Source organism: Ursus americanus, chromosome 14, assembly GCF_024610735.1.
Source record: "Ursus americanus isolate L20-20 chromosome 14, mUrsAme1.1.p, whole genome shotgun sequence".
Classification (NCBI taxonomy): domain Eukaryota; kingdom Metazoa; phylum Chordata; class Mammalia; order Carnivora; family Ursidae; genus Ursus; species Ursus americanus.
Genome location: NC_142140.1, coordinates 36,763,992 through 36,791,281, shown reverse-complemented (window position 1 = coordinate 36,791,281; position 27,290 = coordinate 36,763,992). Strand labels below are relative to the sequence as shown.

At 50.7% G+C, this 27,290-nt stretch overlaps 2 protein-coding genes across 6 annotated transcripts; one reads left to right on the top strand and one right to left on the bottom strand.

Moving 5' to 3' along the window:
• Window positions 1-322: 322 nt before the first annotated feature.
• BAP1 (BRCA1 associated deubiquitinase 1) lies at window positions 323-9,249 on the bottom strand. Of its 4 annotated transcripts, none has more exons than XM_045807283.2 (17): window positions 9,055-9,249; window positions 8,927-8,956; window positions 8,763-8,817; window positions 7,653-7,785; window positions 7,152-7,271; window positions 6,653-6,714; window positions 6,425-6,567; window positions 6,096-6,174; window positions 5,517-5,586; window positions 5,080-5,227; window positions 4,390-4,574; window positions 3,780-3,913; window positions 2,742-3,220; window positions 2,470-2,630; window positions 2,111-2,272; window positions 1,916-1,988; window positions 323-1,717 (listed from the first exon to the last, which is right to left on the bottom strand). In XM_045807283.2, the coding sequence occupies exons 1-17, from the start codon at window positions 9,089-9,091 to the stop codon at window positions 1,584-1,586; spliced, it is 2,205 nt and encodes a 734-aa protein (XP_045663239.1). In that variant the 5' UTR covers window positions 9,092-9,249; the 3' UTR covers window positions 323-1,583. The 4 variants fall into 4 exon arrangements, with proteins under 4 accessions (XP_045663239.1, XP_045663238.1, XP_045663242.1 ...); XM_045807282.2 differs by having other exon boundaries at window positions 5,517-5,640; window positions 9,055-9,246; XM_045807286.2 differs by having other exon boundaries at window positions 2,111-2,203; window positions 9,055-9,246.
• Window positions 9,250-9,494: 245 nt separating this feature from the next.
• On the top strand, window positions 9,495-20,432 carry PHF7 (PHD finger protein 7). Of its 2 annotated transcripts, none has more exons than XM_045807289.2 (11): window positions 9,495-10,203; window positions 11,383-11,495; window positions 12,249-12,301; window positions 12,685-12,776; window positions 16,663-16,764; window positions 17,128-17,252; window positions 17,714-17,873; window positions 18,430-18,536; window positions 19,010-19,126; window positions 19,550-19,674; window positions 19,876-20,432. In XM_045807289.2, the coding sequence occupies exons 2-11, from the start codon at window positions 11,452-11,454 to the stop codon at window positions 20,100-20,102; spliced, it is 1,152 nt and encodes a 383-aa protein (XP_045663245.1). In that variant the 5' UTR covers window positions 9,495-10,203; window positions 11,383-11,451; the 3' UTR covers window positions 20,103-20,432. The 2 variants fall into 2 exon arrangements, with proteins under 2 accessions (XP_045663245.1, XP_045663246.1); XM_045807290.2 differs by having other exon boundaries at window positions 9,495-10,272.
• The last annotated feature ends 6,858 nt before the right edge of the window (window positions 20,433-27,290 follow it).

The following is a 27,290-nucleotide window of genomic DNA, read 5'->3' as shown; positions in this document are numbered from 1 at the left end:
GCAACGCTAGAGGCTGCCTCGCCTCAGCCCAGAGCCCTGGCATCTGCTCAGGCAGCAAGGCCATCCCCGAACTGGAGGAAAGCCACGGCTCTCTCCTCCCAGACTGCCTCTTCAGGCTCCACAGCCCACCCAAAGCCCCTCCTCAGCTCAGGTTCTAAATCCTGGGTCTAAGGTCCCAAGAATCTCTGCCCTGGAAGGCTGGATGCCTGCGAATGCATACTTCTCACCCCTCTGGTCACAGTCCCTTGGGCCCAGGTTTGGTTAGGTCCTCCTTCTCACCACAACCTAGCCTACAAATCTTAGGCCAGCAACCACAGGAGAGTTGATTTCTTAGGAGAGTTTTATTCATTCATTGATGCAATATTTACAGGGGCCAGAGAAGTCAGACTGTGCTCAGCACAGAGGCAGCTGCTACACTGGCCAGCCATCCCCTGCCCCGGTCACTATGTACAGATAAGGGGCCTGCTTAGATCACCTTCGAAGCCATCTGGCAGAGGCCATGGGGCTCTGTCGGGGCCTGAGCTCCACAGACAGTGCTGGGCCCGTTGCCCTTGGCATTAGGCCCTCTGGGAAGGCTGGGGCTCCAACGGGTTGTTTTAGTCCTGCTGTCCCCCACCCTGAGTGCCTTGCAGAGGCTCGAGAAGCTGGCGCGGCACGGAGAGCCGAGTGGTGTCAGCTTCCTGCGAGTAGCCCTGTCTCTGCTATCCCTAAGAGGAGGGAGATGTGGTAATACTGAGGGGCTGGGCAGGGGCTCCTCTGAACCCCAGGCTCCAGGGGCAGAGCCCAGGAGCCCAGGCAGGCCCACTGCCAGGGCTACAACACTGAAGCCAAAGAGCCCCAGAGCCTTGCTGCAGACAGCAGTCTTGACAAGCGCGACTGAAGCCGGGAGGGGAGCTTACAGGCCAATAAACAGCTGGAACACTTCTCTCTGCTCAGGCTGTGGGACCCCAGCGGGCTGCTCATTCCACCCCTACTAGGACACCCCGCTCCCAATCCAGCCCAGCAGCCGGGTCCCTGAGTTTGGAACTCTCCCGGGAGGAAGAACAGACCTGGCTTCCTCACAACAGGGACGACCAGTGGCTGGGGCTAGAGCCGCAGGGCCCGACGCCCACCCAGGCGCCCAGCTGGGACCCTGCAGTCAGGGCTCCAGCACGAGGCGGGGACCTGGGCCCACCAGGATGACAACTGTTGGAAAGAATGCAGTCAGGAAGCTGGCTGTGTCAACACAGTGGTGGCAAGATGGGTTAGAGCCCAGAAAAATAGACGTCTCTGTAGGTAAAATATATACTCTGCTGCCGAGGCAGAAAGGCCAGGTCCTGCCACTCCACAGCCGGCTGTGGATGCAGCCGCAGCACCTCACTGCGCCCCAGCGCCAGCTGCTGCTTCCAGAGCACGAGGGGCTGCCCTGCCCTGCTGGGCCCTGGGCACAACGCAGGGAATCCAGCCTGGCTCCCACTCCCAGGGGCTGGGCTCTCTGGCTGGAACTATTCAGTAATACTGGGAAGAGGGGGAGCGGGGCAGGGAAGGGGCCTCTGTGAGGGCCACGCGGCAAGAGCGGGCTGCAGAGTACGGGCCAGCAGTCCTCACTGGCGCTTGGCCTTGTAAGGGCGCGAGCGTTTCCGCCGGTCGGGCTTCCGCTGCTTGTGAAGCCGGCCGATGCTGACCCCCTGGCGCCGCCGCACCGAGATGTTCTGCTCCACCAGGTTGGCCAGCATGCCTGCAAAGAGGCCGAGGCCCTTGAACAGGTGGCTGGGGGCACAGCAGCCACCCACTCCATGGGCCACAGCCTCAGGCCAGGAGCGGACGCTCTCCTGGCCCTCCTGGGCCCCCCAGGCTGCTCAAGCCCCAAAAGAGGCCTGAGGGACATGGCCTGAGCAGGGCATGCCAGGTCAGCTGCAGCGGTAAGTCCCCTCACCTTCCTGGGCCAGCATGGAGATGAAGGTACAGATGAACTCGTCATAGTTGTGGGTCCTTCTCTGATCGTCAATCTGTCGGAGAGAAGGATGAGAGCCCTTAGCCCATCTCCCCACAGCAGCCACCAGCTGACCTCGGGAGGTCACACGTCCGGAAAGACAGGGGCAGAGGACCAGCCGCTGGAGAGATGACCCACCTTGAACTTCTTCCTCTTCTCCACCTCTTCCTTGAGGCAGGCCTCGTAGTTTGCAATCTCTGCCTCCACACACTTCAGCAGTGCCAGCAGCTCCTGCCAAAATCCCGCAATGCCCCCCTCAGGGGGGCTGGCCAGCATCAAAGTCCCCCCACCAGGAGGCAGCTGGAGGCAAGGATGAGCAGCCAGAGTCCGCAGAGCCTACGAAGGCCCCGGCTGCTACCCAACCCAGACAGGTTTCCTGGTGCCTGGCTTCCGCCACCCACCTTTACACCAGAGCTCCAAGGCCCCAGCTCCTGGGCGGCAGTGCCTCAGGCCTTCCCACTGGCAAGATAAGAAGAGAAGGCTGCAAAGGGACTCACCTTGGGTGAGTACTTCTCCCCACTCAAGGGCTCACCAGGCCTGGCCAACCCAGGCTTCTCTCTGCTGTCCACAGCGTCCGCTACCTCCTTCTCTTCCGGGCTACTGGACCCCTGGCTGCCTTGGCTCGGTCTGCTGCAGGGTGAGGAACCCTTCCCACCCTCTGGGAAAAGAAGGCACGAGAAGACCCCTCAGAGCGCAGAATACTTGGTGGTCACTTGGCCACCCCCCTGCTCAGTACACCAAGCGGCCAGTGAGCCAGTCGCAGGCGCACCTGTCAGTGCCAGGGGACTCAGCACCCCATCCTCAGCGAGGTGCAGCAGGCCCGTGCTGATGACAGGACCCAGGTCGCGTACAGCGCGATTGTAGCGGATGCAGTCAACACGGAGCAGGCTGTCATCCTCTCCAAAAAGCACCTTGGAGATGTGGGAGGTGACAGGGCTGGAGGGCCGAGTCGGGTTGGCTGAGCGAATGGGCGACCGCAGCGGCGAGTTGAAAGCACTGCCGATCTCGGAGGCCGTGTCCGTGCTCTCATTGCTGGGGGTGGGCGAGGGCTGCGAGTGTGTGGGGACCGCCACGGCTGGGCTTGCCGCCCCGCTGCTTGTCTTGATGGACAGAGGAATCGAGAGGTCTTTCTGGGACTCTTTGAGCTTCTCGGCCAAGACATTGATGGTGTTGGGCTGCAGCACCGACAGCTGTCCGTCCCCAGAGCCACTCAAAGGCCCTGGTTTCCCTGGCCCCTTTCGCTTGTACCTGGGGGGGCCCAAGGAGAGGTGAGACAAGGGAAGGGGCCAGGCGACCCCGCCCAGCAGTGTCCAGAATAGCCCTGGGCACGGCCTGGCCTCCAGGGACTGACACCGCAGCTCCTCACGCTGGGTCTGGCAGCCTGACCTGGCCCCCCAAGCCTGGCCCCCAAGCTCCGAACACCACAGCCACACGTTCCCAAAGGACACCTCTAGTCCAGCTGTCTCACTCTGGCCTTCCGCCAATGCCAGGTCTTCTGACAGAGCTGCTCCTGCCCCATCTCCTCCATCCCTGCTTCATCCAATCCTTCGAGGCCTCGCCGGAAGGCCACCTCCCAACAGACAGGCCTTGTTATCTGGTTAAATGTCTTCAACGCTCCCCCAAGCCCTCCTGGAGTCTTGGGGACCTGGGACCTGCCATCAGCCCCCGCGTGCCAGCCTCCCACAGGACCCAGCACTCAGCAGGTGCTCAGTGTTATATACTAAAGGGCAGCCTCAGACGTGGGTTGGAATAGTCAAGATAGCATCTGTAGCACTCGAGCCTCCAGCCTTCCAGAGCTGAGGCTGACCTGATGGCGGAGTTGGTGTTCTGCACGTCGTCGTCCTCATCATCCTCGTAGTCGTCCTCGTCGTCGGAGTACTGCTGGGGGGGGCGGACTGGAACTCGGCTGCGGCCCACACCTGCTGCCAGGTCTTCCTCCTCCTGAGGCAGAGACCAAAAGCAGCCATGAGCAGGGACCAGTCAGCCCGGCCTGGACACAGCACTCACAGCCAGAAAGCCAACACGGCTCTCCAGGTCACGTCCACTGAATGCCAGGTGTTCCAAGCCCACCCTTGATTCCTGGGGCGGCTGCTGCCCACCCACACGCCCCGCCTGTGCAAGACTTCTAAGACAGAGTACCCTGAAACATGTGCCTTTATTGTGCCGGCAAAACCTAACTCATAGAGCGGTACCAGGAACATGCCCTAAACATCTTGCCCCACTGCTGTGTGAGTGGACTGAAAGTTGGAGTTCTCTCTGCCTCTCTCAGCCCCTGTGGGGGCTTCTGGGTAGCAGAGAGACTTGGCCACCTAGGCCTTGGTATAGGGTGAACACCAAGGAACCACCTAAGGAAACTGCTTGCTGCAGCCTCTCAGGAGAGTACTGGAGGGGCTCGGGCAAGGGTGCTCCCAGCTCACCTGCATGGGGGACTTGGCATAGTTGTGATTGTCCAGAAAGGCCGGCAGCCGCTGAACAATGGGAGCAGGGTTGGGAGGAACCCCATTGAGGCTGCTCCCAGGAGGCTTCACCACCAGCTTGGGTTTGCTGGGAGGGCTGTGGGTTGGGGCTTGGGGGCAGGAACCAGGCACTTCCTCCACACCGTCTGAGAGGACAAGGAGCACAGGCAGGACCTTCAGCCAGATCCAGAAAACCTGTCCTCAGACCACCATCTCCCCAGATATAGCACTGCTCCCTCCTCCCTTGCTAGAGCGGAACAGGTGCGCTAGCTAATGGGATGAGAGTCCGCAAACTCTAGGTCGTGGGCCCACAGCGAGATGAAGGATGAGACGGGGAAAAGGGAGGGAGGGAGACAGGAAAAAAAAAAAGCTCTTAAGAAAACCAGAAAGGGAATATTTATTATAGAGAAGGTTCAGGAGCTGTGGTAATGTCAGCCCTTTACAAGTACCTTTCTTTAGGGGATGACTGCTCTCCCTCCATGTTCCGAGGAGAGAGGGCTGCTGGCACCGGGCCTCAGGCCTCCCACAGGAGCCTCTGAACCTCTGCCCAAGTGCATCCATACAAACAAGACTTGCTCTGCTTGGGCCTCTCAGCTCAAGCTGTGATGGGGTGGCTCCGAGGCCAAGGGGAGGCGCCAAGACCCCTGGTACCTGTGTGAGTGCCCTCGGAGGCCGCCGCGGCCCTGCTTGCCTCCAGCGCCAGCGGGGACTTGCTGCTGGCTGGTTTGGACTCCTCAGCCAGCTGTGGCTCTTGAGACTTGTGGGTCTGAATCAGCTCTGGCTGTGTTACCCTGATCAGCTAAAAACAGAATTCAAGGCTCAGAGGAGTGAAAGCAGAACCCCTAGCCGCTTGCTTGGACAGGGAAGGGCCTTAGTTCTACCTGCTTGCTCACAAGGAAACAGAATAGCTGAACCCAAATCTCCTTTTAGAAGCTATTCGCCCCCCCCACCCCAAGTCCCAGCTTTCCCACAGGGAAAGCAAAGGAAAGGAGTGGTAGGTGAAGCCCAACAGATCCATAACAAAGAGCGATCTGGGAATCAGAGACCACACCCAGTGGAGGGAAGAGGGATGGCGGAGCGGTCCGCACCTGCTGCAGGGCCTCCAGTACTGTCTGACGGTTCACCTTCAGCACATGCAGCCTGGCCTCGTACTTGATCCTGCGGTCGGGCACCACCGCCATCAGGTTGAAGCGGATGTCGTGGTAGGGCTCCCTGCAGTCACAGCCGCAGCCGTGAGAGCAGCTCCCGCCCTAGCACCACCATCGAGCTGAGATAAACAATCTGGCAGGGCTCCCTGAAGTCACAACTATAGCCGCAGGTATGGGCGCCACCCCACCAGGCGGGCAGCAGCTAGCAATGCCCACCAGGCAGCTGAGCTGGTGCCTTCCAATGACCTGCACGAGGGGCCTATCAGCAAGTGAGCCAGCATGTCTGGGCCACCTAAGGCTTCCCCAAGGCCTCCCCCTCCCCCGCCTGTCCCAAAGCAGGCCATACGCAGCCTGGGTAAGAAATAGGGCAAGGAGGTGGAAGCCCAAGATCTCAGCTTGACCTGGCCAGATCCATCATGTGGCCTTGCATGACTCATCTGACCTCTCTGCTTTCCCTTTTCTGCGTCCCTCCCAATGGAGGCACAGCTCCAGAGGGAAGGGCAAGCACAGAGCCCTTACCCTGCGGTGGCGAGGCCAATTCGCTCCATGATGACCCGCCGGGCCTTGTCTGTCCACTCCTCATCCTCCCCCCAGGGCCCTAGGGAAGACCAAGATGAGGAGTCAGCAGGTGGGAAGTCCTGAGTTTGGACAGGCCAGGAGTGGGAAGGAAGACGGAGAGCAGTTGAGTCAGGGAGTCTGGGGTACTCAGGTAGCGCAGTGCAGGGTGCCATCCGGCCAGAGACAGATGCCCTCAACACCACCCCCCTGCCACTGGGTCCCCAAGCACCTGAGAATCCTTAGCCCTAGCTCCCTAGAAGGTAAGCAGAAAAACCCAATGGTTTCCCTACCATGGTCAATGGGGTAGACCTTCAGCCCATCCAGCTCGAAAAGCCGGCCCGTGATAGGCACATAGCTGACAAAGTGGAACGCTTCCATCGTCCGCACGGCACTAAGGCCATTCTGCTTCTCGGGGAGGTGGCGTGGCTCAGGCCTAGGGAAGGACATACTCAGGGCCCAGAATGAGACAATCCTTCCTCCCCCACGCCCTCCCATCAGCTCCCACAGCTCCCACATACCTGGCATGGCTATTATGTGCCTTGGCCAACTCTGGGGCATTGCCAATCGCATATCCTTTGCTCTAGAGAGATGGAAATAAGACATCAAAACAACTTCTCAGGTGGGCCTCTGGGTGGGAAGCAAAGCTCCGGAGAACAGGCCTGGAGGCGTTCCAGGAACTTGAGGCAGCATAGATGGATTTTCCTGAAAGGTTAGTGGGGACAGAAAAGAACTCCGGAGCCCCAGAACGATGGGGTTAGACTGGCACGGTAATGAGTGGACACTGGAGAGCAACGTGGCCTGACACAGACCTGACAAATTCCTAACACAGTGTCACCTAAGGAATGTTCCTTTCCTCCTTAGGTCTTGAGCCTAAAATTTAAGGGTCAAACATAAGGTAAATCATTTGAAAGAAAATGGCCTCATCGCATCAAATGCCATATGGTAGCACTGCAAGTGGGCCTGGGAATCAGATCTGCCCAGCAAGTTGGGAGCCGGGATTGAGGTACCGTGGCCTACCTCCGGGCTGAAGCCTTTGGTGAAGTCCTTCATGCGACTCAGGGTGGGCCCCAGGTCCACACTGCTGCAGTTCAGGAGCACGCTCAGCAGGGCATGAGTGGCACAAGAGTTGGGGATCAGCTGTGAAACCCAAGAACAGTCACTCATACACAGCATGCCTCACCCCAAGCCATACTCATTGAGAATGGGGACCCACAGAGGGACAGTCCTATCTGGACAACAAAACTCATCAGCTTCCCTCAGCTCCACCCAACATCTGTTCATTCAACTAAATACCCACCAGCTGTCTGGGGAGATGCAGAGCAGACTCGACACCAGCCTGCTCTAAAGATACTCCCTTTTGTAATGAACTAAGAGCTCAGTTCCTTCTGCCAGGGGACTTCTCTAACCGCCACTCCTGGTATCTGCCTATCTTCTCCTCCTGCCTTCCCCCACTTCCACCTCCCAGCAAAGACAATGGCAGCATCCCACCCTCCAGACGAAACACAGAGCCCAGCAGACCTGATGGGCAAAGAACATGTTATTCACAATATCATCATCAATCACAGACGTATCATCCACCAAGGTAGACACCTTGCGACGGGATCGGCGTTCTTCGATCCATTTGAACAGGAAGATGAATCCATACACTGGGCTGGGGAAAGTAAGGGGCAAAGCTAGACCAGCCAAGTGGGGGAAGGCAATCAGCATCCCCTTTCTTCTCCTGCCTATTCCCATACACTGTGTTACCACTCAGGTGCCCTTCCCGTGATCCCACCTCTACCCTGGCTTCTTTCCAACAATGCCTCAATTGGCCCTTAGCCCTCACACCCAGAAGCCTGCTGCAGGCAGAGTCAAGCATCAGCTTCTGGCTGTGAGGCTACAGGATACCCTGTGTCCTGGAATAAGAGAAGAAAAGCTGGATACCCTGTGTCTGGAATAAGAGAAGAAAAGCTGGAACCTATGGCCCACAACAAGGTAGGAACAGAAGGTAAAGCAAGAAAAAAAACTCTGATCGAGGAATTTAAACACTAATTCTCACTGTGAACCCCAAGGCCTGGGCCCCAGTGCAGTGAAGAAAGCAAATGAACACCTACATCAGTCCCTTCTTTCCTGGAAGATAAAAAGAGATCTCTCAGTTCATGCACTGTAATCGCTCCACACCTTTACTCTGCAGGACGACCAAGACAAGGCCCTGAGGTTGGTCACCCTGGAGGGGGCCTTGTCAGATGCCACACACCAACCAATCAATACAAGGCCTTTGTGAAGGGATTAAAGCCACACATGAAAGCAGTAATTAATAAATTACAGCAGGCACTGTGTGACCTGGGTCAAGAGAAGGGGCTACCTTCCTGCTACAAAACCAGAAAAGGCAGCTGAACTGTACTGCAAAGGATGGTTAGATTTATACAGGGGGGAAGGGACTACTACATAAAGGGAAGTGCTGTAGGAAGCCTGGGAGAAAACAAAAATATCAGCTCGATCAGGAGGGCACCCAAAGACGAGGGGTGCTTCCATGTATGAGATTTTATAACTTGGGATTCCTACACTACCTCCCTGAGGGGCACTCCTCCCCTGGCCCTTCCCTTGCCCTCGGGGTGTTAAGGGAAGGCCCTAGCACCAGCCACTCACCCCTGACATTTGCTCTGAAGGTCATAGATCTCCTCCACCTGCACCCCTTTGACACCTGCGATCAGGGAAGGAAAGAAGTCGGGACGGGCAGCCCCAGGCTGTGGAGCGAGGGCACAGGAGTGGGCCTCCACAGCCCGGATCGGGCGGGTAGGAGAGACTCTTACCGAAATCTTCCACCAGGAGGGTGAAGAGGCCTGGGTGGGGCGACAAAAAGAGCAGGTGGTGGTCAGGCGGGCGCGTTTCGGGCCCACCCGGCCTCCCCAGACCCCGGCCCGCCCAGCACCCTCCTCACCAGGGTCGCTCTCCAGCTCCAGCCAGCCCTTATTCATCTTCCCCCGGGGCGGCCCCTCAGCGCCATGTCCAGGCCCTCCCGACCCACCGCCGCCCGCGCCGGGAGCCCCCGCTGCCCCGGGGCCCCTAGCCCCACACACAGACAACGGGCCCAGTTGGCGTCACCCGCCCGCGCCGGCGACACTACGTCACCATGGCGCGACGTTCTTCGCCCCACCTCTGGGCTTGTCTTCCGCGGGACGGATTCTGGAGGTCCGGGCGCTCGCGCTAGAGGGCGGGGCGAGAGGAAGGGGCGGGGTGGGGGCGGGGCTGGGAGCTGGCCGCGCTAGAGGAAAAGGCGGGGCGGGGCGGGACGGGGACAAGGGGGCGGGGCGAGAGCGGGGCCGGGCTCAGGCGGCACGAGAGGAAGGGGCGGGGCGGGCGCGCGGCCGTTAGCGCGCGGCCGTTAGCGGTCCTCCCCTACCAACGGTCGGCGACGCGGTAGTCCCCGCGGCCGCAGTCTCCCTGGGTCGCAGTCCGCGTGACCCGGCCCCCGTTTGCGCGCTCGCCCCCTTCGCCGGCGCAGTCACCGCGCGGGGCGGCCGCCCGTGAGGTAGCTACCACGGCTTGTGACAACGAATAAAGCTCCGGACAGCGGCGCCCTCGGCGACAGCTGGGCGGGCGGCCCCGGCCGGGAGCGGCGGCCTGTGCGCTACCGTGAGGAGCGAGCGGCGGAGGCGACCTCCGGCCCGGCCCCGCACCAGCCGCCCGGCAGGCGCGACATGAGCCTGGTCTGGCATCCGCGGGATGCTCCTTGAGCCCCTTCTCCGGCTGTTACCTCCGGGGGACGGTTGTGGCCACACCGACACGTATTTTCCAAATAAATCATTGTTTATTCTTGCGGCGGCGGGGCCGAACACGCTAATTTATTTTTAATTTTTTCAACAAGGCTTTACCCAGCACTCATCCAGTGAAACAGCTTGGTAACCGTTCCAAGGGAGCATCCGCTCGTTAGGAAATCTCGGACTGAGCTGCTCGTGGAAGCCGGCATTTGCAACGTCCCTCCTCAAATGCTCTGAAGATTGTTGCGTCTTCCCGTAACTACCAGTGTGCACAGAATCCCACTCAAGGAACGTCTTGGTCCAGCGATGCAAAGAACTGACGTTTCAAGGTTTTATTTCTATTGCCTGATGGCCGGGATTTCCCCGCAACGACCCGGAGCCGCTCAGTAGTCCCGAAAGTGGGTCCCCCTAGTGCGCGCCCTCCTCTCTCCTCTTCCAGCCTGGCCAAGTGCTTTGGTTGAATAAGAAGCCATCAAGTGCCATGACTTCTGCAAGTGCAGCTCATGGGTCGGAAGAGGAGATGGAGCAAACACAAAGAGAGGAAGGGTGGTCTAGTCTTAGTTTTCTGAACAGCCTTAGCCGTTGTATCCAAGGAGAACAGTGGACAGCCCCTGCAGATGTTCATGCTTCCCAGCTGTGCTCTGAGGACATGGGTGCTGGAGTGTCTGTCCCTGGAGTGACCCGATTCACTCAGCTGTCCTTTGAAGAAATGCTGTCCTTCCCCCTCCCTTGACTAGAGGCAGTCCTTCCTTCATGGGAGTGGATTTTATGTCTTTTTCAATTGTCTCTTCCCTTTCAGGGATTTCCCCATTAACCAGTGAAAACGAAATTTGCGGTCTGCTGACATTGGTGGGGGAGGGGGAACAGGGTGTCGTCTCCACTTTGGGACATTTTGCTCTTGGCTCAGATCTAGACAAAGGTTGGGAACAGACCAAACCTCAATGGCCAGCTGAGCCTGATGACAAGGGGTGATGTGTCAGTGTTCTCTCTTGTTTCCCACTAGAGGGAGTTCTTGCTTCAGGCAGCCGAAATCCCGGGGACTCCTTTTCCTAGGAAAGAGCTACCTTCTCTAAACCCTTACTGGGTAGAATTAAGGCTCCTATACTTGGAGGCAAAATGAGCCTCTTTATCCTGAGTGCTACCTCGTGCGTTTAGTAGGCACGAAGAAAACAAAGACCCATTTAGTCAGGTCAGGCAGCGGTTCCAATTCTTACTCTGCTGAGTATAAGCAGTAACTCTGATCTTGGGCAAGTGCCTCTCTGTGACCTCTCTGTGCCTCAGTCTCCTCATCTTGAAAATGGGGAGAGCAGCGGTACCTCCTGCACCGAGTTTTTGTGAATTAACACAGATGAAATGCCTAGAACAGTTCTGATGCAATTTAATATTGATTGGCTACTACTAGAGTTCATACTGGGTGGGTCCGTTTTATTGTCACATGGGTTGGACTTTGACCCCGTGGAACCAAATGTAGAATTAAATTGCTGACCAAGCCCTGTTTGTATTTATAGCTGGAAGAACCTGTATTGTCCTCAAAATAGTATAGAAGAATTCAAGTTAGGAGAGAGAGGCAGCAGCGAATGAAGACTATAAAAGAAAAGAAGAAGGAACGTCAAAGATTGAGGTAGAGTAGGTGACATGAGGGAGTTTGGGAGAAATTGTCCAAAGACCCATGGTACATGCTGCACTTTTTGTCCCCTTTGTGTGGTCTTGAGGGCTGGCTTTGGGTAGCGTGGAAGCATACACCAGTGGTCCCCTGGAAACTGCCCGGTAACCTGTGCCCCCAGGGCTGTCCCTAGTAGCAAAGTGCTAGCTCTGGAGCCCTACGATCTAGATTCATATCCAGGCTCTAACACTTGCTGACACAGGTGACCTGGGACAGGTTACTTCATTTCTTTATGCCTCAGTTTCCTCACCTGGAAAATGTGCATAATAATAGCGCCCACTTTTTAGAGCCTTCTGTAGATTCATTGAGCTAATACATGTGAAGAGCCCAGAATAGTGCTTCACGATAGGATTTCATCCTCAATTTTAGTATTTCATTATGCTTTGTGAACATGGTACCACCAGAGATTCAGAGTAGGTGGCAGAAGAAACAGTAGAAGAGCAAAAGGGGGTTTGCTCCTGCATTCATTCAGTCTACACAGGCAGCACAGCCAATGGAACAGAAAGATAATTACAATCTCACATAATTCAAATGACTTAGTGGGTACGTTTCGTGCTCTCAAAATTATGCAATAAAAAGGAAACCGATGTCTTAGCCTTTTGATATTTCGGTCCTTCATCAGACCCATGGAGGCATTTTGAGGGAAATGTTATAAAGGGTGTTGACAGGATCCTCAAACACCACCTTGTACTTCTTCCTTCTCTTGTACAGAAAATCTGCCAAGACAAGGAGGGTAACCCAAAGGAAGCCATCTTCAGGGCCTGGTAAGAAAGACTGGAGATTCTGTTCAACCGCTGCCTTCGGGCCTCAGCAAAGGCCACCTATGCAGGGCAGCAACCTTGCTTCTCTAACTGTCCGTCCTACTTCTTTCCCAGATTCTCTAAGATCCCGAAGAACTCAGGGTCCTTGATTTTTAAATGGCTAATCCAAAGTTCAAGAAACAAGTTATTTAAAACCACTTGAGAGAAAAGTATAAAAAGTGAGCAGCTGCAGCCCACTCCCTCAAATGTGGCCAAAATTATATAAAAGCCTAACTGATACCATGCAGCACTTCATCCCAACCTCCACCCTTGTCAAAGTGTCCTCTTCCCAATACATGACTCTCCCTTGTACTCCCAAAATGAATTCTTAACATTCTCTCTTCCAGTTTGCCGGCTATGCCTTCGAGAACCTGGGGATCCCGAAAAACTGGGGGAATTTCTTCAGAAAGACAATCTCAGCGTGCATTATTTTTGTCTTGTGAGTATAAGGTCCCCTGTGCTTTGAATGTTTCATGGCTTTTGCTGTACAGTCTGTTCTCTGTTTTTCATCCAGCCTCAAATCCATAGCCCTGTTTGTTTTTCTTAATAGCTTTTTTCTTTTTAAAATCTAGTCTTTAAAAAGTAGTATACATACCTGCTATAAAATCCTGACAGTATAAAGAATGTACAATAAAAAGTCACTCCCCAAAACAGTGTTCCCCATCTTTCTCCCTCTTCCCAGAAGCACATGCTATCAACTGTCCTTTGAGCTGTTTTTCCCCACTATGCTTTTCTTTATTAGCTATAATTTGCATACTATAGAATGCATCAATTTTAAGTGTACAGTTTGATGAGTTTTGATAAGCTCCTATTATCATGGGGATATAATGTATATCCTCGTGTAAACACCACCCCAAAGTATTTCCATCACCCCAGCAAGTTCCCTCCTGTACCCTTCCAGCCAGTCCCGTCAGAGATCATCACCGTTCTGATCTATAGATTATTTTTGCCTCTTCTTAAATTTCATATAAATGGAATCATACAGCAATTGTATTCTTGTGTCTGGCTTCTCTGACTCAGTGCAATGTTTTGGGGATTCGTCCATGATGTTGCATGTGTCGGTAGCTTGTGCCTTTCTGTTGCCTAGTAGTATTCTGTTGTATGACTGTTTTGTCATTGGCTTATTTATCCATCTGTTGATGGACATGTGAATTGTTTCTGTTTGGGAGCTATTATGAATAAAGTGGCTGTGAATATTCATGTTCAAGTCTTTTTGTGAATACATATTTTCACTTCCCTTGGGCAAATGCCTAGGAGTGGATTTCTTGGTAGTGTGCTAACTGTATGTTTAACTTTAATGTGAGTTGCCAAGTCACTTTCCAAAGTGGTTGTACCAGTTTACACCCGCACTAGCAATTTATGAGAGTTCCAATTGCACGCTGTTCCTGCCAGAACCTGATATGGTCTATCTTTTTAATTGTAGCCGTTCTGCTAGGTGTGTACTGGCATCTCATTGTGGTTTTAATTTGCATTTCCCTGTTAAGATGTTGAGCTGCTTTTTGTGTGTCTACTGGCCATTCACATACGTTCTTTAGGGAAGTACAAATATTTTTCCATTGTAAGAGTAGGGTTATTTTGTCTTATCAATTTATAAGGATTTTTTAATATATTCTGGGTGCACATCCTTTTCTAGATACGTGTATTGTCACTATTTTCTCCAAGTCCATGGCATGCCTCATTTTCTTAATGATGTCTTTCGAAGAACAATTGTTTTTAGTTTTGATGAAGTTCAGTTTGTCATTTTTTTTCTTTAACCAGTGCCTTTTGTATGTGTACCAAGATATCTTTGCCCACCCATTGAATTGCCTTGGTGTCTTTATTGAAATCAGTGGACCACGTGTCTGTGGACCTGGATGATTTATTTTACGTCACTGATCTGTGCGTCATCCTTACAACAGTACTGCACTGTCTTCATTATTGTGGCTTTGTAGTGTCTCAAAATTAAGTATTATAAGTTCTGCAACCTTTTTTTAAGATCGTTTTGGCTATCAGGTCCTTTTCCATATAAATCTTACATTTAGCTTGTCAGTTTTTCTTTTAAAAAAGGCCTATTGGGGTTGATATTGGGATTGCATTGAATTTATAGATCAACTTGGGAAGATTTGACATATTGAATCTTCAATCTATGGATGTGATATATTTCCCCATTTATTTGGGTCTTTTAAAATTCGTCTCTGCAATGTTTTATTTATTTATTTTTTACTTATTTTTTATTTAGCAGCGTTTTTTTTTTAGTGAAGAAGTCTTGTACATCTTTTATGAAATGAATGTGTAAATATTTTGTGATTTTTTATGCTATTACAAACATAAATGGTATTTTAAAATTTCAGTGTCAGGTTTGGATGTTGGTATGTATAAATGCAGTTTATTTTGTATGTTGATTTTATATCCTGCAATCTTGTTAAGTTCACTTATTGGTTCGGTAGTTGTTTTTATTTTTGAATTTTTTTGGTAAATGCCTTAGGATTTCCTATGTACACAATTATGTAGTGTGAATAAAGACAGTTCTACTTCATTTCCAATCTTTCAGTTCTTTTAATTCTTCTTCTTGCCTGATTGTGCTAGCTAGGACTTTTGATCAGGTGTTGAGTAGGAGTTACAGGAGTAAATAGCCTTGTGTCACTCCCGACATCAGAGGATAGCATCCAATTTTTCAACATTAAAATATGATGTTAGCTGTAGGCTTTTCATCAGATTAAAGAAGGTTCCTTATATTTCTAGTTTGCTGAGGAGATCATGAATGCGTATTGAATTTTGTCAAATGCTTTTTCTGCATCTATCGAAATGATCATTTTTCTCCTTTATTTTGTTTCTGGAGTTTGTTACATCAATTGAATTTTAAATGTTAAACTAACCATGCATTTCTGGTATAAACCCTGCTCGATTGTGATGTATTCGATTTGCTAATACTTTGTTTCGTTTTTATACCCGTACTCATGAGAAAGATTGGTCTGGGATTGTCCTCTCTTGTAAGTGCTGTCTGGTTTGGATGTTAGGTCTTGGTTAATTTCAGCGCCTTTACAAGCATACACATTTTCAACATAAAAATAAACATACTATGCACAGCGTTTTGTCTTTTGCTTGTGTTTCCCCCTTAATACTGATGAAGATTTTTCCGTGTAGAACATACTGACCTAGTTGTTCTTTAACAGCTAACTGGTATTCCGTGGTGTGGGGGCGCCAAGAAGTATTACAACAAACCACTCTTAAAGGACGTTTACATTATTTCTACTCTTTCACTATTGATTTTTCTGTTTATAGAAATAATGCTCATTTAGAAAACATTAGTAATACTTAGAAATATAAATAAAACAAAAATCACTCATATAGTCCTAAAGCCCTGAGATAATTAGTGTTGAACAGATATGTTTTAAGCCTAATTGGGAACATATAGCTATAATACAAGTGGCCCTTAAAATTGTGTTTTTAAAGAAAAGTTTTTAAAGAAAAGAAAAGTTCAATTCCTTCCCTTCCCCAATAGGGCAGAATGACTATAGTGGGGAGATTTTATTTTATTTAGAGGGAGGGGCAGAGGGAAGGTGAGAGAGTCGTAAGTAGACTCTGTGCTGAGCGAGGGGCCCTATGTGGGTTGGGCCCCATCTTACGACCCCGAGATCAAGGAGTGAGCTGAAACCAAGAGTTAGACGCTTAGCCAACTGTGCCACCCAGGCAGTCCTATCGTCAGATTTGAAAAGCCCTGTTTCCCTTCCTGTAGAGAACGCACTCTGAGAGAGTTTATGTTCTGTACTAAGGGGAAGTACGGTGGGCAGGGTAAGAGTGTGGGTTCCGTGGGCCTGGATGTGAATGCCGACTCTGTTGCCTCCTTGCTGTATGACCGCAGGCGTGTTACTTACCTTCCTACACCTCAGCGCGGTCCTCTGAGAGATGAGGGTCACAATAGCATCTGTACCACAGGCTTCTAGTGAACATAAATGAGTTAATATACAGGGAGTGTTTCCCCAAAGGGCTCCGCACAGAAAAGCAATCTTCAGTAAATGAGAGACAGTGTAACACAGAGGTATGTAAGAGCCCAGGTTCTGGAGTCCTGTGACCTTGAGCAGTTCACATAATCTCTCCTATAAAATGGGGATGATGATGGCACCTACCTCTTCGGGTTGTTACAAGGATTAAATGAGTTAGTATTTAAAAAGCACTTAGAGCACAGTTAATGTCGTATAAGCCTTTATTAAGTAAATTACCCTGTAAATGTATATATATCCCACCAAGCTCTATATCCTAGTTCTCTTACCCTGTTATCCTCCTCACCCCCCTGCATTGTTTCACCGATCATTAATGTTGACAGCCTGGTTCTACTGCTCCCCCAGATCCTATCTAGCAAGCTGCCTCAGAGGGGCCAGTCCAACAGAGGTTTCCATGGATTCCTGCCTGAAGACATCAAAAAGGAGGCAGCCCGGGCTTCTAGGAAGGTTAGAATCCCCCAATGTGGGGGCCTCGGGGTAGGCCTCTTCTCATACCTCTCTGATCGTCCCTATTTCTGTTCTTTTCCCTAGCTGCTAGTTGAGAAGTCAAAGGACTTTTGGATTTCCCAACAGGTCCTTCTCTTAAGCTGCATGCTTCTCTGGGGTGTAGTATGAAGAGAGGGAGTAACATCCTGAGGAAAAAATTAATTCAGTGCTGCTTGAAGCTCAGCTTCGGGGTGCCCCCAGAGCTTTCAGGTCAACTGAGAAAAGGAAATGGTTATTGCTTCCTAGAATTTCCATTCCATACAGTGATGTGCCACAGAATGTCTTTCTTGGGGCCCTGAGCACTGCCTGGGATCTCATTTGCAGATCTGCTTTGTGTGCAAGAAAAAGGGAGCTGCCATCAACTGCCAGAAGGATCAATGCGTCAGAAACTTCCATCTTCCTTGTGGCCAAGAAAGGGGTTGCCTTTCACAATTTTTTGGAGAGTACAAGTGAGTGATGAAGGGGGAAAGTTGTGGTGCCCCTTTGCAAGTTGCTTGTAATTAGCCACTAATGAAATCAGCGTCCGGTTCTCACAGGCCTGTTTTGATTCACTGGTGAATCTGTCCTACCATCCAATAATGAGAAACAGTGTCTTGACTTGGCGATTTCACAGGGGTTACTTCTTGCTTCCCATCCACTTCTTAAATTACAAACAGCTGCTGTTCTTAGACAGCTGCTCAGGGCTAAGTGGGGCTTTCAGGAACAGGAGGCTGTGGAGTAGTCCCGGGAGTTTTGCTCAGTGGGGGAACAGCTGTGAGAAGGCATGTGGCTGTTCCTCCCCCTGCTCCTCCTCCCCATGAGCATGGAGGTTCACCGGGCACTGGCCCGGGTGGTTGCCCTTCGTAGGCCGGGCAGCGGGAAGACTGCATCAGTGACAAGTCAGAAATCGAGTCTGTTTACTCTGCCTCAGATCATTTTGTGGAAAACATCGCCCAACACAGGACATCCAACGGGGGAAGGCAGGGGAGGAAAGCTGTGTCTTGTGTTGTGAAGACTTATCCCAAGCAAGTGTCGAAAACATCCAGAGTCCATGTTGTAGTCAAACTATCTACCACCGCAAGTGCATACAGGTGGGGTTTTCTCTGCCCTGGGGACCTTCCACATTTTTCTCTAGTTCGGAGCACCCTAGGAACGCTCAGGCAGTCTTGGCTTCTGTGTTCCATCCTGGTGGCCTGTGTGCAGGGCGGGTTCCAGACAGTCAGAGGAAAGTCAGCCCAGTCTCTGGTCGCCCCTGACCTGCAAGACCTCATCCATGATAACATTTAGATTGAGCAAAATCCTCAGGATGACCAGAGCAAACGAGCTTGAATGAGTCAAGTGGCCTCAAAATCAGCCTTGCTTCCTGGGATGGAAGGAAGGGGACCCTTGATTGGGTCCCCACTGCAGGCCCCACAGCCAGAGATGACAGCTGAGGCACTTCTGGGAGCTCTCTCAAATTGAGCTTGGTCTCTGGCTGATGCCTGGATTTGTACCCCTCACACTAGCCCACCCATAGCCCTTTTATGGAAATCTCCAATCAAGCTCTCTTAGCAATATCCTCTTTGTGAGATGAGGGTTGGGGTGGAGAGAAGGTGATCAAAGATGGTGTTTTTCTAAACACAACGCTCTTCCGTGTTTCTCTTACAGAAATATGCCCACACATCAGCCAAACACTTCTTCAAATGTCCACAGTGTAACAATCGAGAAGAGTTTCCTCAAGAAATGCTAAGAATGGGAATTCACATTCCAGACAGGTAGTGGAAACTCTAAGGCAGGAATTGAGCCAGGGAGTGGGGGCCTAGATTTCTAGAGAGGAGGTGAGTGTGAGGTTAGTTCAGAGAATGAAGAAGCAGCCCAGGCACTGGTATATGGTAAAGAGGGAAGGAGTGGAGGGAGGGCTTGTCAGTTATCAAAAAAAGGAGGTGGTGGTGGGGAAATGTGGGAATGGGGGGTAGACATGTTCCTGAAAAGGGTGCTTGGGGATCAGAATTCCCTGGGGGTTGGTTCTTGAATTCCAGTGTGGAACTAAGAAACCCCATGTTCCACTCATCCTGCTTCAGCCCTCTCCTACTTCCAGGCCACTCAGCCCATCTTGTTTAAAGTACTCAGGCAGCCCGTTGAGCTCTTTTGGTCTGCTAGCTTGAGTTCTTTCTAGTTCCTCCCAGGTAGACAAAGGTTTCACCACCAGTTATGTGCCCCTTACTCATTGTTTCTTTTCCCACTGCAGAGATGCTGCCTGGGAACTCGAGCCAGGGGCTTTCTCGGAGTTGTATCAGCGCTATCAACATTGTGATGCCCCCATCTGTCTGTATGAAAAAGGCAGAGACAGCTTTGAGGAAGAAGGGTAGGGAAAGACTCCTGGCTAGAAAGATCTCTCATTGGTGCCATCCTTGAGTTAGACCTTGGCACAGTCATCAGGAGCAAGAAACTCACTCTTGTCTGCAGACCTCAGGGCGAACTCAAGTTCCATACTTGTCCAGCCCAGGACTCACTCATGCACAGGTGGACAGGGTCCTGCAAGGTCTGCTCCTCCTTGTGCCCAGTGGAGCACCCTCGGGTCCATTCCTTTGCAAATCCGCCTTTCGAGTATCTGTGCCTGAGCGCGGAGTCCGGGGATTGGCCCTCAGCCGCCATGGGTCATGGGTAAAACGTTCAGTGAAAATTGCCTGGGAAGCCCTCAGCAAAGGCCTGGCCTGTAGCAAACATTGTGAGAGTGGTAGTTACTATAATATTCGTCCCCACAACCCTCCCTTGGCTCTTCCCGCAGGAGGTGGCGCCTCATTCTGTGTGCGACATGCGGGTCCCACGGAACCCACAGGGACTGCTCCTCTCTTAGATCCAGCAGTAAGAAGTGGGAGTGTGAGGAGTGTGCACCTTCTGCTGAAGCCACAGGTGGGACTGGGGGATGGTGTGGTCCGAGAACTTGGGGGAGGGCCTTCTGGTGCCTGGGAAAGGAGGAGGGCATGCCACTGGATGGGGACTTGGAGTTGGCGCCTTTAGTTTGGGAAGGGAAGCAGCTAGGGAGGGGCTCGAGGACCTGAGCCTGGAGGGACAGAGGGCTGAGTCTTCCTCTCTGCCTTTCTTTCACCACAGACTATCCACCTGAAAACTCAGGCGACATCCCTTGTTGCAGCAACACCTTCCACCCCGGGGGGCATTTCTGCAGAGACACCAGCCTGGAAGAGAATCCAGGCCCTTCTTGGACTGATTGGCCAGGCCCTTCCTTATTAGAAAAGCCAGAGTCCTCTGGTGGCAGGAGGGGCCACTCCTGTCGGTCCAAGGGTGTCAAAATCACGAAGAGCTGCAAAAAATCCAAGTGACAGCTTCTGAGTTGTCGCTGCCAAGCACGTTTGGGTGTGAAGCTCTGCCCCTCCGCCAGGTTTGAGCGGGGAGCCTTTTGGGACGGTGAGACAAGGAAAGAGGGCCAGCAGGGAGAGCTGGAACCAAGGAAAGAGAAGTCCCAGGGGAGCGTGAGGACAGAGCAGAGTCCAGATGCCAACCTCGGAACGTGTTAGCGGTTATGAGAGCGCCTCTGCTCTTTCTGCCTGATCCCCAGAGAGCCTTCTCTCCTCCCACCCTAATCTGCTTCTCATATGCCTCTTCTTACTTCACCCACGTTTGTTATTATGCAAATAAAGGTTTTCTCTCCATTGGTGTCTCCTTATAAATTCACTCTGGAATTTATCTAGAGTCCTGAGGAATCCAGAGGGGAGGGTGAGAAAATAGAAAATGCACCCTTCTTTTTTTTTTATTATTATATTATGTTAGTCACCATACAGTACATCCTTGGTTTTTGATGTAAAGTTCGATGATTCATTAGTTGTGTATAACACCCAGTGCACCATGCAATACGTGCCCTCCATACTACCCATCACCGGTCTATCCCATTCCCCCACCCCCCTCCCCTCTGAAGCCCTCAGTTTGTTTCTCAGAGTCCATAGTCTCTCATGCTTCATTCCTCCTTCTGTTTACCCCCCTTTCTTCTTCCCTTTCTTCTACCGATCTTCCTAGTTCTTATGTTCCATAGATGAGAGAAACCATATGATAATTGTCTTTCTCTGCTTGACTTATTTCGCTTAGCATTATCTCCTCCAGTGCCGTCCATGTTGCAGCAAATGTTGAGAAATCGTTCTTTTTTATAGCCGAGTAATATTCCATTGTATATATGGACCACAGCCTCTTAATCCAGTCATCTGTTGAAGGGCATCTCGGCTCCTTCCACAATTTAGCTATTGTGGACAATGCTGCTATGAACATTGGGGTGCATATAGCCCTTCTCTTCACTACGTCTGTATCTTTGGGGTAAATACCCAGTAGTTCAATGGCTGGGTCATAGGGTAGCTCAATTTTTAACTTTTTAAGGGACCTCCACACTATTTTCCAGAGTGGCTGTACCAACTTGCATTCCCACCAACAACGTAGGAGGGATCCCCTTTCTCCACATCCTCTCCAGCAATTGTTGTTTCTTGCCTTGTCAATTTTGTATAAGGTGGTATCTCAGTGTGGTTTTGATTTGAATTTCCCTGATGCCTAATGATTTTGAACATTTTTTCATGTGTCTTAGCCATTTGTATGTCTTCATTGGAAAAGTGTCTGTTCATATCTTCTGCCCATTTTATGATTTATTTGTTTCTTGTGTATTGAGTTTGAGAAGTTCTTTGTAGATCTTGGATATCAGTCTTTTATCTGTAGTGACATTTGCAAATATATTCTCCATTCCGTGGGCTGCCTCTCAGTTTTTTTGACTGTTTCCTTGGCTGTGAAAATGCACCCTTCTAATCTATGAAATTCAGTGAGTAAATGTAGAATTTTCAACTTCGAACATAGACATGTTGCTTTGGAGGGAAGCAGTTTGCAAGGAAATTACAGGCGGGGACAGAGATTTCATCATTGCACAAATAAACACGGGCTCTCATCAGGGAGGTGAGCCAGCAAAGGAGGCCACCATGGCAAGGCTTGGGGCCCTGGACGCAAACAGGGCAGGGACTGCCCTGCTCACACTGGGTGGGAGGACTCCGCTCACTGCAGGCAGTGTGGCCTGCCGCATACCCGCGCTCAAAACCTCGCTGCCTGGTGGCTCGGGCAATTCCGTCTTGGGTAAGGGAATCATGCCAGGACAGTTGCATTAGGCAAGGCAGCTGGGATGGGAATCTGGCAGAAGGTCTTGGGAGAAACTGAACGGAACCTATCTCACATTTGTTTTTAATGATTCTGTGGGATTTAGATTAGCGGGGGAAACTCAGGACCATTGCCAGATGCTCAGTGTTCAGGGTCTCACTGAGTCGTTGTCACCAATGGCGGAGGACAGGGCTCTCGGTTCAAATGTTGCTGACCCCTGGAGACTTCCATCCTTGGTGTTTACGGTGATCACTTTCAGATTTGACCAGATTCGACTTGGAATCACATGGGGTGTGGGGTGGGGTATTTGTGTCTTTTTGTTATTATCAAAGTACGTAAGCAAAGTCATACAGAATTTTAAAAGTCAAGAAGTGCTTAAAAAATAATAAAGAAAGACAGTCTTTTGACTTACCCTTCCCTACCCTCAATCCCACTCCTTAAAGGCAACTATTGTCCGTTATTTTAGCCATTTCTTGATTCATAAGTCTTAGATGTTACTGGCTTCCTATGATGTCATGTAAGATCTTGCTCCTTTAAAAATTTTTCACTTTCATTCTATCTTTTATAATTGCATCACTGTTTTTATTGAATTAACCTTCAGTGATTACATTAGTGACCTTCAGTTTACTTGCTCTGACCATGTAAATGCCTATACCTCCGAGCCAAGCAGTACGCTGGGATTATTTTTCCTCTCCCCTAATTTGTTTTTTTTTTTTTCCTGAAATGAATATCTTCTCTCTTTTGTACTCGCTCAGTTTGTTAGGTATCTATGGCTAATTCTTCCCAAATGTGCCACATGACAGTTGCCTCAAAATACAATCTTCCTCATACGCCAAACATCAGATCACTATTAGCTGCACTTCTTTTCTGGAAGACCAGCCTCCTAGAGCCTGCCCCTGAGCTGGCTTCCTTCTGGGCCTCCTGCACACCTAACCCCCGAGGGCTGCCCACCACTATGCCTTTTCTCTTCCTTTTCTCTCCCAGGATTTTGATGACTCAGTGCTGTGCTTCCTAACCTGGGTTTCCAGGGACACATTGTCAGAGCTCTGCAAGGGACATCAAGTTTTTAAATTGTGGATTTTCATTTCAAAAACAAATGATATTTTACCTACCCAAGACTCAACTCTTAGAGTGATAATTTACAACTGCAAGACACTTCCAAGATTAAGACTTTATTTTCTTAATCTAGAATTTCTATAACTTGGACCACCAGGCCTATTCTCAGACATCTGGGGTAGTATCTTTCCCTTTAAAAAGAATCCACTTAGAGGGGACGCCTGGGTGGCTCAGTCAGTTAAGCATCTGCCTTCGGCTCAGGTCATGATCTCAGGGTCCTGGGATCCAGCCCCGTGTCAGGATCCCTGCTCAGTGGGGAGTCTGCTTCTCTCGCCCCCTCTCCCTCTGCCCCTCCTCCACCTCATGCTCCCTCTCTCTCTCTCTCTCAAATGAATAAGTAAAGTCTTAAAAAAAAAAAAAGGATCTACTTGGACTACTCAAGTGTGAGAGACACTATCTTCACTGAAAGTAGTGGTCCTCTAACAGCGCCTCTGGAATCCAGCTGCAGTGGGTGGGGGATAGGGGTGCTTTTGTCACTCAGACATTCAGTTGCCTGATCTCTGGGTGCAGTTGGCCTTATGGATACCTAGCAAAACAGCACACATGTGTGTGCGCGCACACACACACACACACACACACACTCCCCCCTATTAACTATTTCTTCGTCTCTATGCCTGTACTCTCCATTGATTTTAATAGCTGGCTGAGAAGTCCCCAATTTTGAAATGTTCTATTCTTCACCTAATCAGTCATTCTCCACTAAATAACTGGGTTTTTTGTCTTAAATGAGCTTTTAATTTAGGATCGTTTAAGATTTACAAAAGATTGTGAAGATAGGACAGGGATTCCCTATATCCCCCAAACCCAATTTCACCTATTAGTACCATCTTACATTAATATGGTACATTTGTAACAATTGAGGAACCAATACATTATTATCAAACCCAGAGTTTATTTAGATTTCCTTAGTTTTCACCTAATGTCCCTTTTCTGTTCTAGGACCCCATCCAGGAGACCACATTGCATTGAGTCGCCCTTAGGTTCCTCTTGGCTGTAACAGTTTGTCAGATTTTCCTTGTTCTTGATGACCTTGACGGTTTTGAGGAGTACTGGTCAGGTATTTTGAGAGCCCTCAGTTGGGATCTGTCTGATGTTTCTCTCACAATTAGACTAGGGTTATGGGCCTGGGGGAGGGAAACCACACAGGCAAAGTGCTGTCATCACATCAGATCCAAGCGACAAACTATCAGCACGTCTTCCACTGCTGATGGGGAGCTAGCTCATCTGATGAGGAGTGTGCGTCAGGTTTCTCCAGCGTAAAGTTACATCTTTTCCCCACTTTCCAGACTGTGCCTTTTGGAAGGAAGTTACTCTGGGTAGCCCACGATGAATGAGTGGGGATTGATGCCCCCTCCGTCCTTGAGGACAGAATATCTACATTATTTGGAATTATTCTGCACGGGAGATTTACCTGTTTTCTCCCACTTATTTATTCGGTCACGTGTTTATGTCAGTCTAGACATAGGGATATGCATAGTGTATTCTGGGTTATAACCCAATACTGCTTGATTTATTTTGTTGCTCAAATTATTCCAGCTCTGGCCTCTTGGGAGCGCCTGAGTCCTTTTCACATACCCCCGTGGCTGTGTGTTTTGTTCTGTTGGTTTTGGGGAATTTTTGAGCCCTTCTTTACTGTTTGGCACTACAAGATGCTCCAGGCTCCGCTTGTATGATTTAAATATATGTTTTCACAACTGATCTGTCTGTTAGAATTAATTACTGTTTTATAACTTAGCACCTAGAATACATAGTTCACTTGGGGAGGGTAGAAATAGATGTTAAATAAAAATTCCCCAAAACACCTTCTCTACTTCCTCTAATTCTTACTTTTGTAGGAACCATAAACTAGGGCCAGAAATCTCAGAATCTCCTTCTACTTTCCTTTATCCTCCACCACCCTCTTTCTTGTCAATTTGACTGTTTTACGAATGTTTGCCTTCTTTGCCATCCCACTGCCAAGTGCTCAGCTCGGACCCCTGTGCCACAGAGGACCGAAGCAAAAGCCTGCTCTCCTCGCGGTTTCCTATGTCCACTTGCTTTGCTGGCAAATCCGCCCTTTTCCCTTCTGCTAATTACCATAAACATCTGCTAGCCCTTTGCTTAGGATGGCTCTGCTGAGATTGGCATCCAAGGCCTTCCACAATATGGCCCTACTCAGCCTCATCTCCCTGGACACCCCACCCACAGGCACTCTGCCCTGGCTACCCCGGAACACTGGGCCCTGAGCATAAGGTTTGCTGTCTGGAGAGCCATAGCCTCTATCCGTAGCCTGTTGAACCCAGCATAAGAGCCATTTTTCACTCCTGCTGGTCTCTGCTTATACGCCTATTAGAGCAGGTGTCGCCCTCCACCTGGTCCTACAGTTGTGTATCTATCTCTCCCTCTAGGTTGGAAGCCCCTTAAAGGCAGGGACCTGTTTGTCTTATTAACCTTTCTCCCCCCGCAGTGTGTGGCTCCGGACCCCACATTCAGAGGCCGTTTGATGTCTACAGAATCGATGGGAGTGCTTCTACCTAGTATTCAGGAGCCTGTTGTTTCACTGTCAAACACCAGAGGGCACTGTTAGCACAGTGAGGAGCTGGAACGTTGAGAAAGCTTGCTTCTATTTTGGGTTTGCGTGGCACCTACTGCTCTTCGCTTGTTCTAAACACTTCCATTTGCGTTTATTCGTGAGGTGCACTCCTGTTGGGTTTAGAGATTAGTATAAAAGTTACTGATGACACTTCCATCACAGGTCACGTCCTCAGACAGGTCTGCCTTCATGGTCTGTCCAGACCCAAAGTGATCCTTCTAATTCCAGCTGCCCTCCTCCTACCCCCAAAAATGAGGACTGCCAGTCCCAAAGGAAATGGGTGATACACTTCTGCTCTTCTTCTGCCCCCCTCTCCTTACACACACACACACACACACACACACACACACACACACACGCACACTGACATCAAGGCCTCTGGTTAGTGACATCAAAGGCTCTAACCTGTGGACCAGACCGGAGGTTGCTATGAGAAATAGCATCTCCATTGGCCCTGCCCCCAGGGACACTGTGTTAGCTCCTGTATGCTTCCAGACTGGCTGGAGGTGAGTTGCAACATCATGGGGGGCCCCCAGTTGTGAGAAGTCTCCCTACTGGCTAAACTAGGAAGCCCCATTCCAGAGGCATCTGCTATTTGGAAGGGTCTCATGCCTTGTACATTTTTTTCCAAAAAGCAATGTGGCGATTGGAGGCCATAAACCAAAATGTTGATCTTTTTCAGAAAACGAAAAACAAAAACCTTGTTCTAGCTTCTCTGCAGCAAACCCCCTCTAGCGTGTGCAACAGCTGAGCGGTGCAACGGCAGGAGGCCCATGTGGAAGGAGAGAGGCCCAGGGCTCCTCCCCCTTGTCTTTGGTGTAAACTTTTTCCTTGACCCTGCCCTGGGAGCACCTCTGATAAACAGGAAGGCATCCACGCCATCAGTGTCCATCCACCTCAGAGCATCTGAGACCCGTCTAGGCCATCAAAGCCATCCCCAGACCCCAGGAGCATTCTGGAGGGGACTCCAGACTCACCAAAAACAATTCCCCATTGTGTTCCCCCCTCTTGGAAATCAGGGATTTGTAAACAGGCCCTTACATTTAGACAGGTCCTGCCCTGTCTTTGTGCTGGTGTGTTTTTTCTTCCCCAAACAATGTCCTTTCCAGCAGGGCCAGCCTGTTCACACCATTGTCTGAGACCCTTGGACTACAGGAAACAGCACCAGATTCTTATCAGCTGGGGGTGGGGGGCAGCATGAACAGATGAGGTCATGTCCATAAAGCAAGCTGCTGGTCTGCCACATCATTCTTCTGTACCTTTATCTGTGAGAGCAGAGCCCCCCCGCCCCTTGTCCTCCTAACGGGCCTATCTGGGCTTTGTGTGTCCCTACTAGTGTCGTTTTTTCCATTTGATGACAGAGACCTGGACTCTGCTGCAGGCCTCTGTTGATTCATTTTGGAATCCTTGCCAGCCCACACCAGTCCCCTTTTTCTGGTCTTCCCTCTCTGCCCAGTGGGATGCTTATGGAAGTGAAACACACCCCGTTGGGATGGATGAGGCTACACTCAGTCATCTTCCTCCCTGGGGGAAAGAGGTCAGGACTGATCACCTGAGTCCCCCTCTGCAGGGTCCCTGAGTGCAAGCTCCTAGCTGACTGCTAAGGTCAGGGTGAGGATAGGGGCAGGTGTCCCTTAGGAGGCCTCCCTGGAGTCCGTGCAACACTTCCCATCCCCGGCGGAGAATGCTCTTTGAAAAGGCT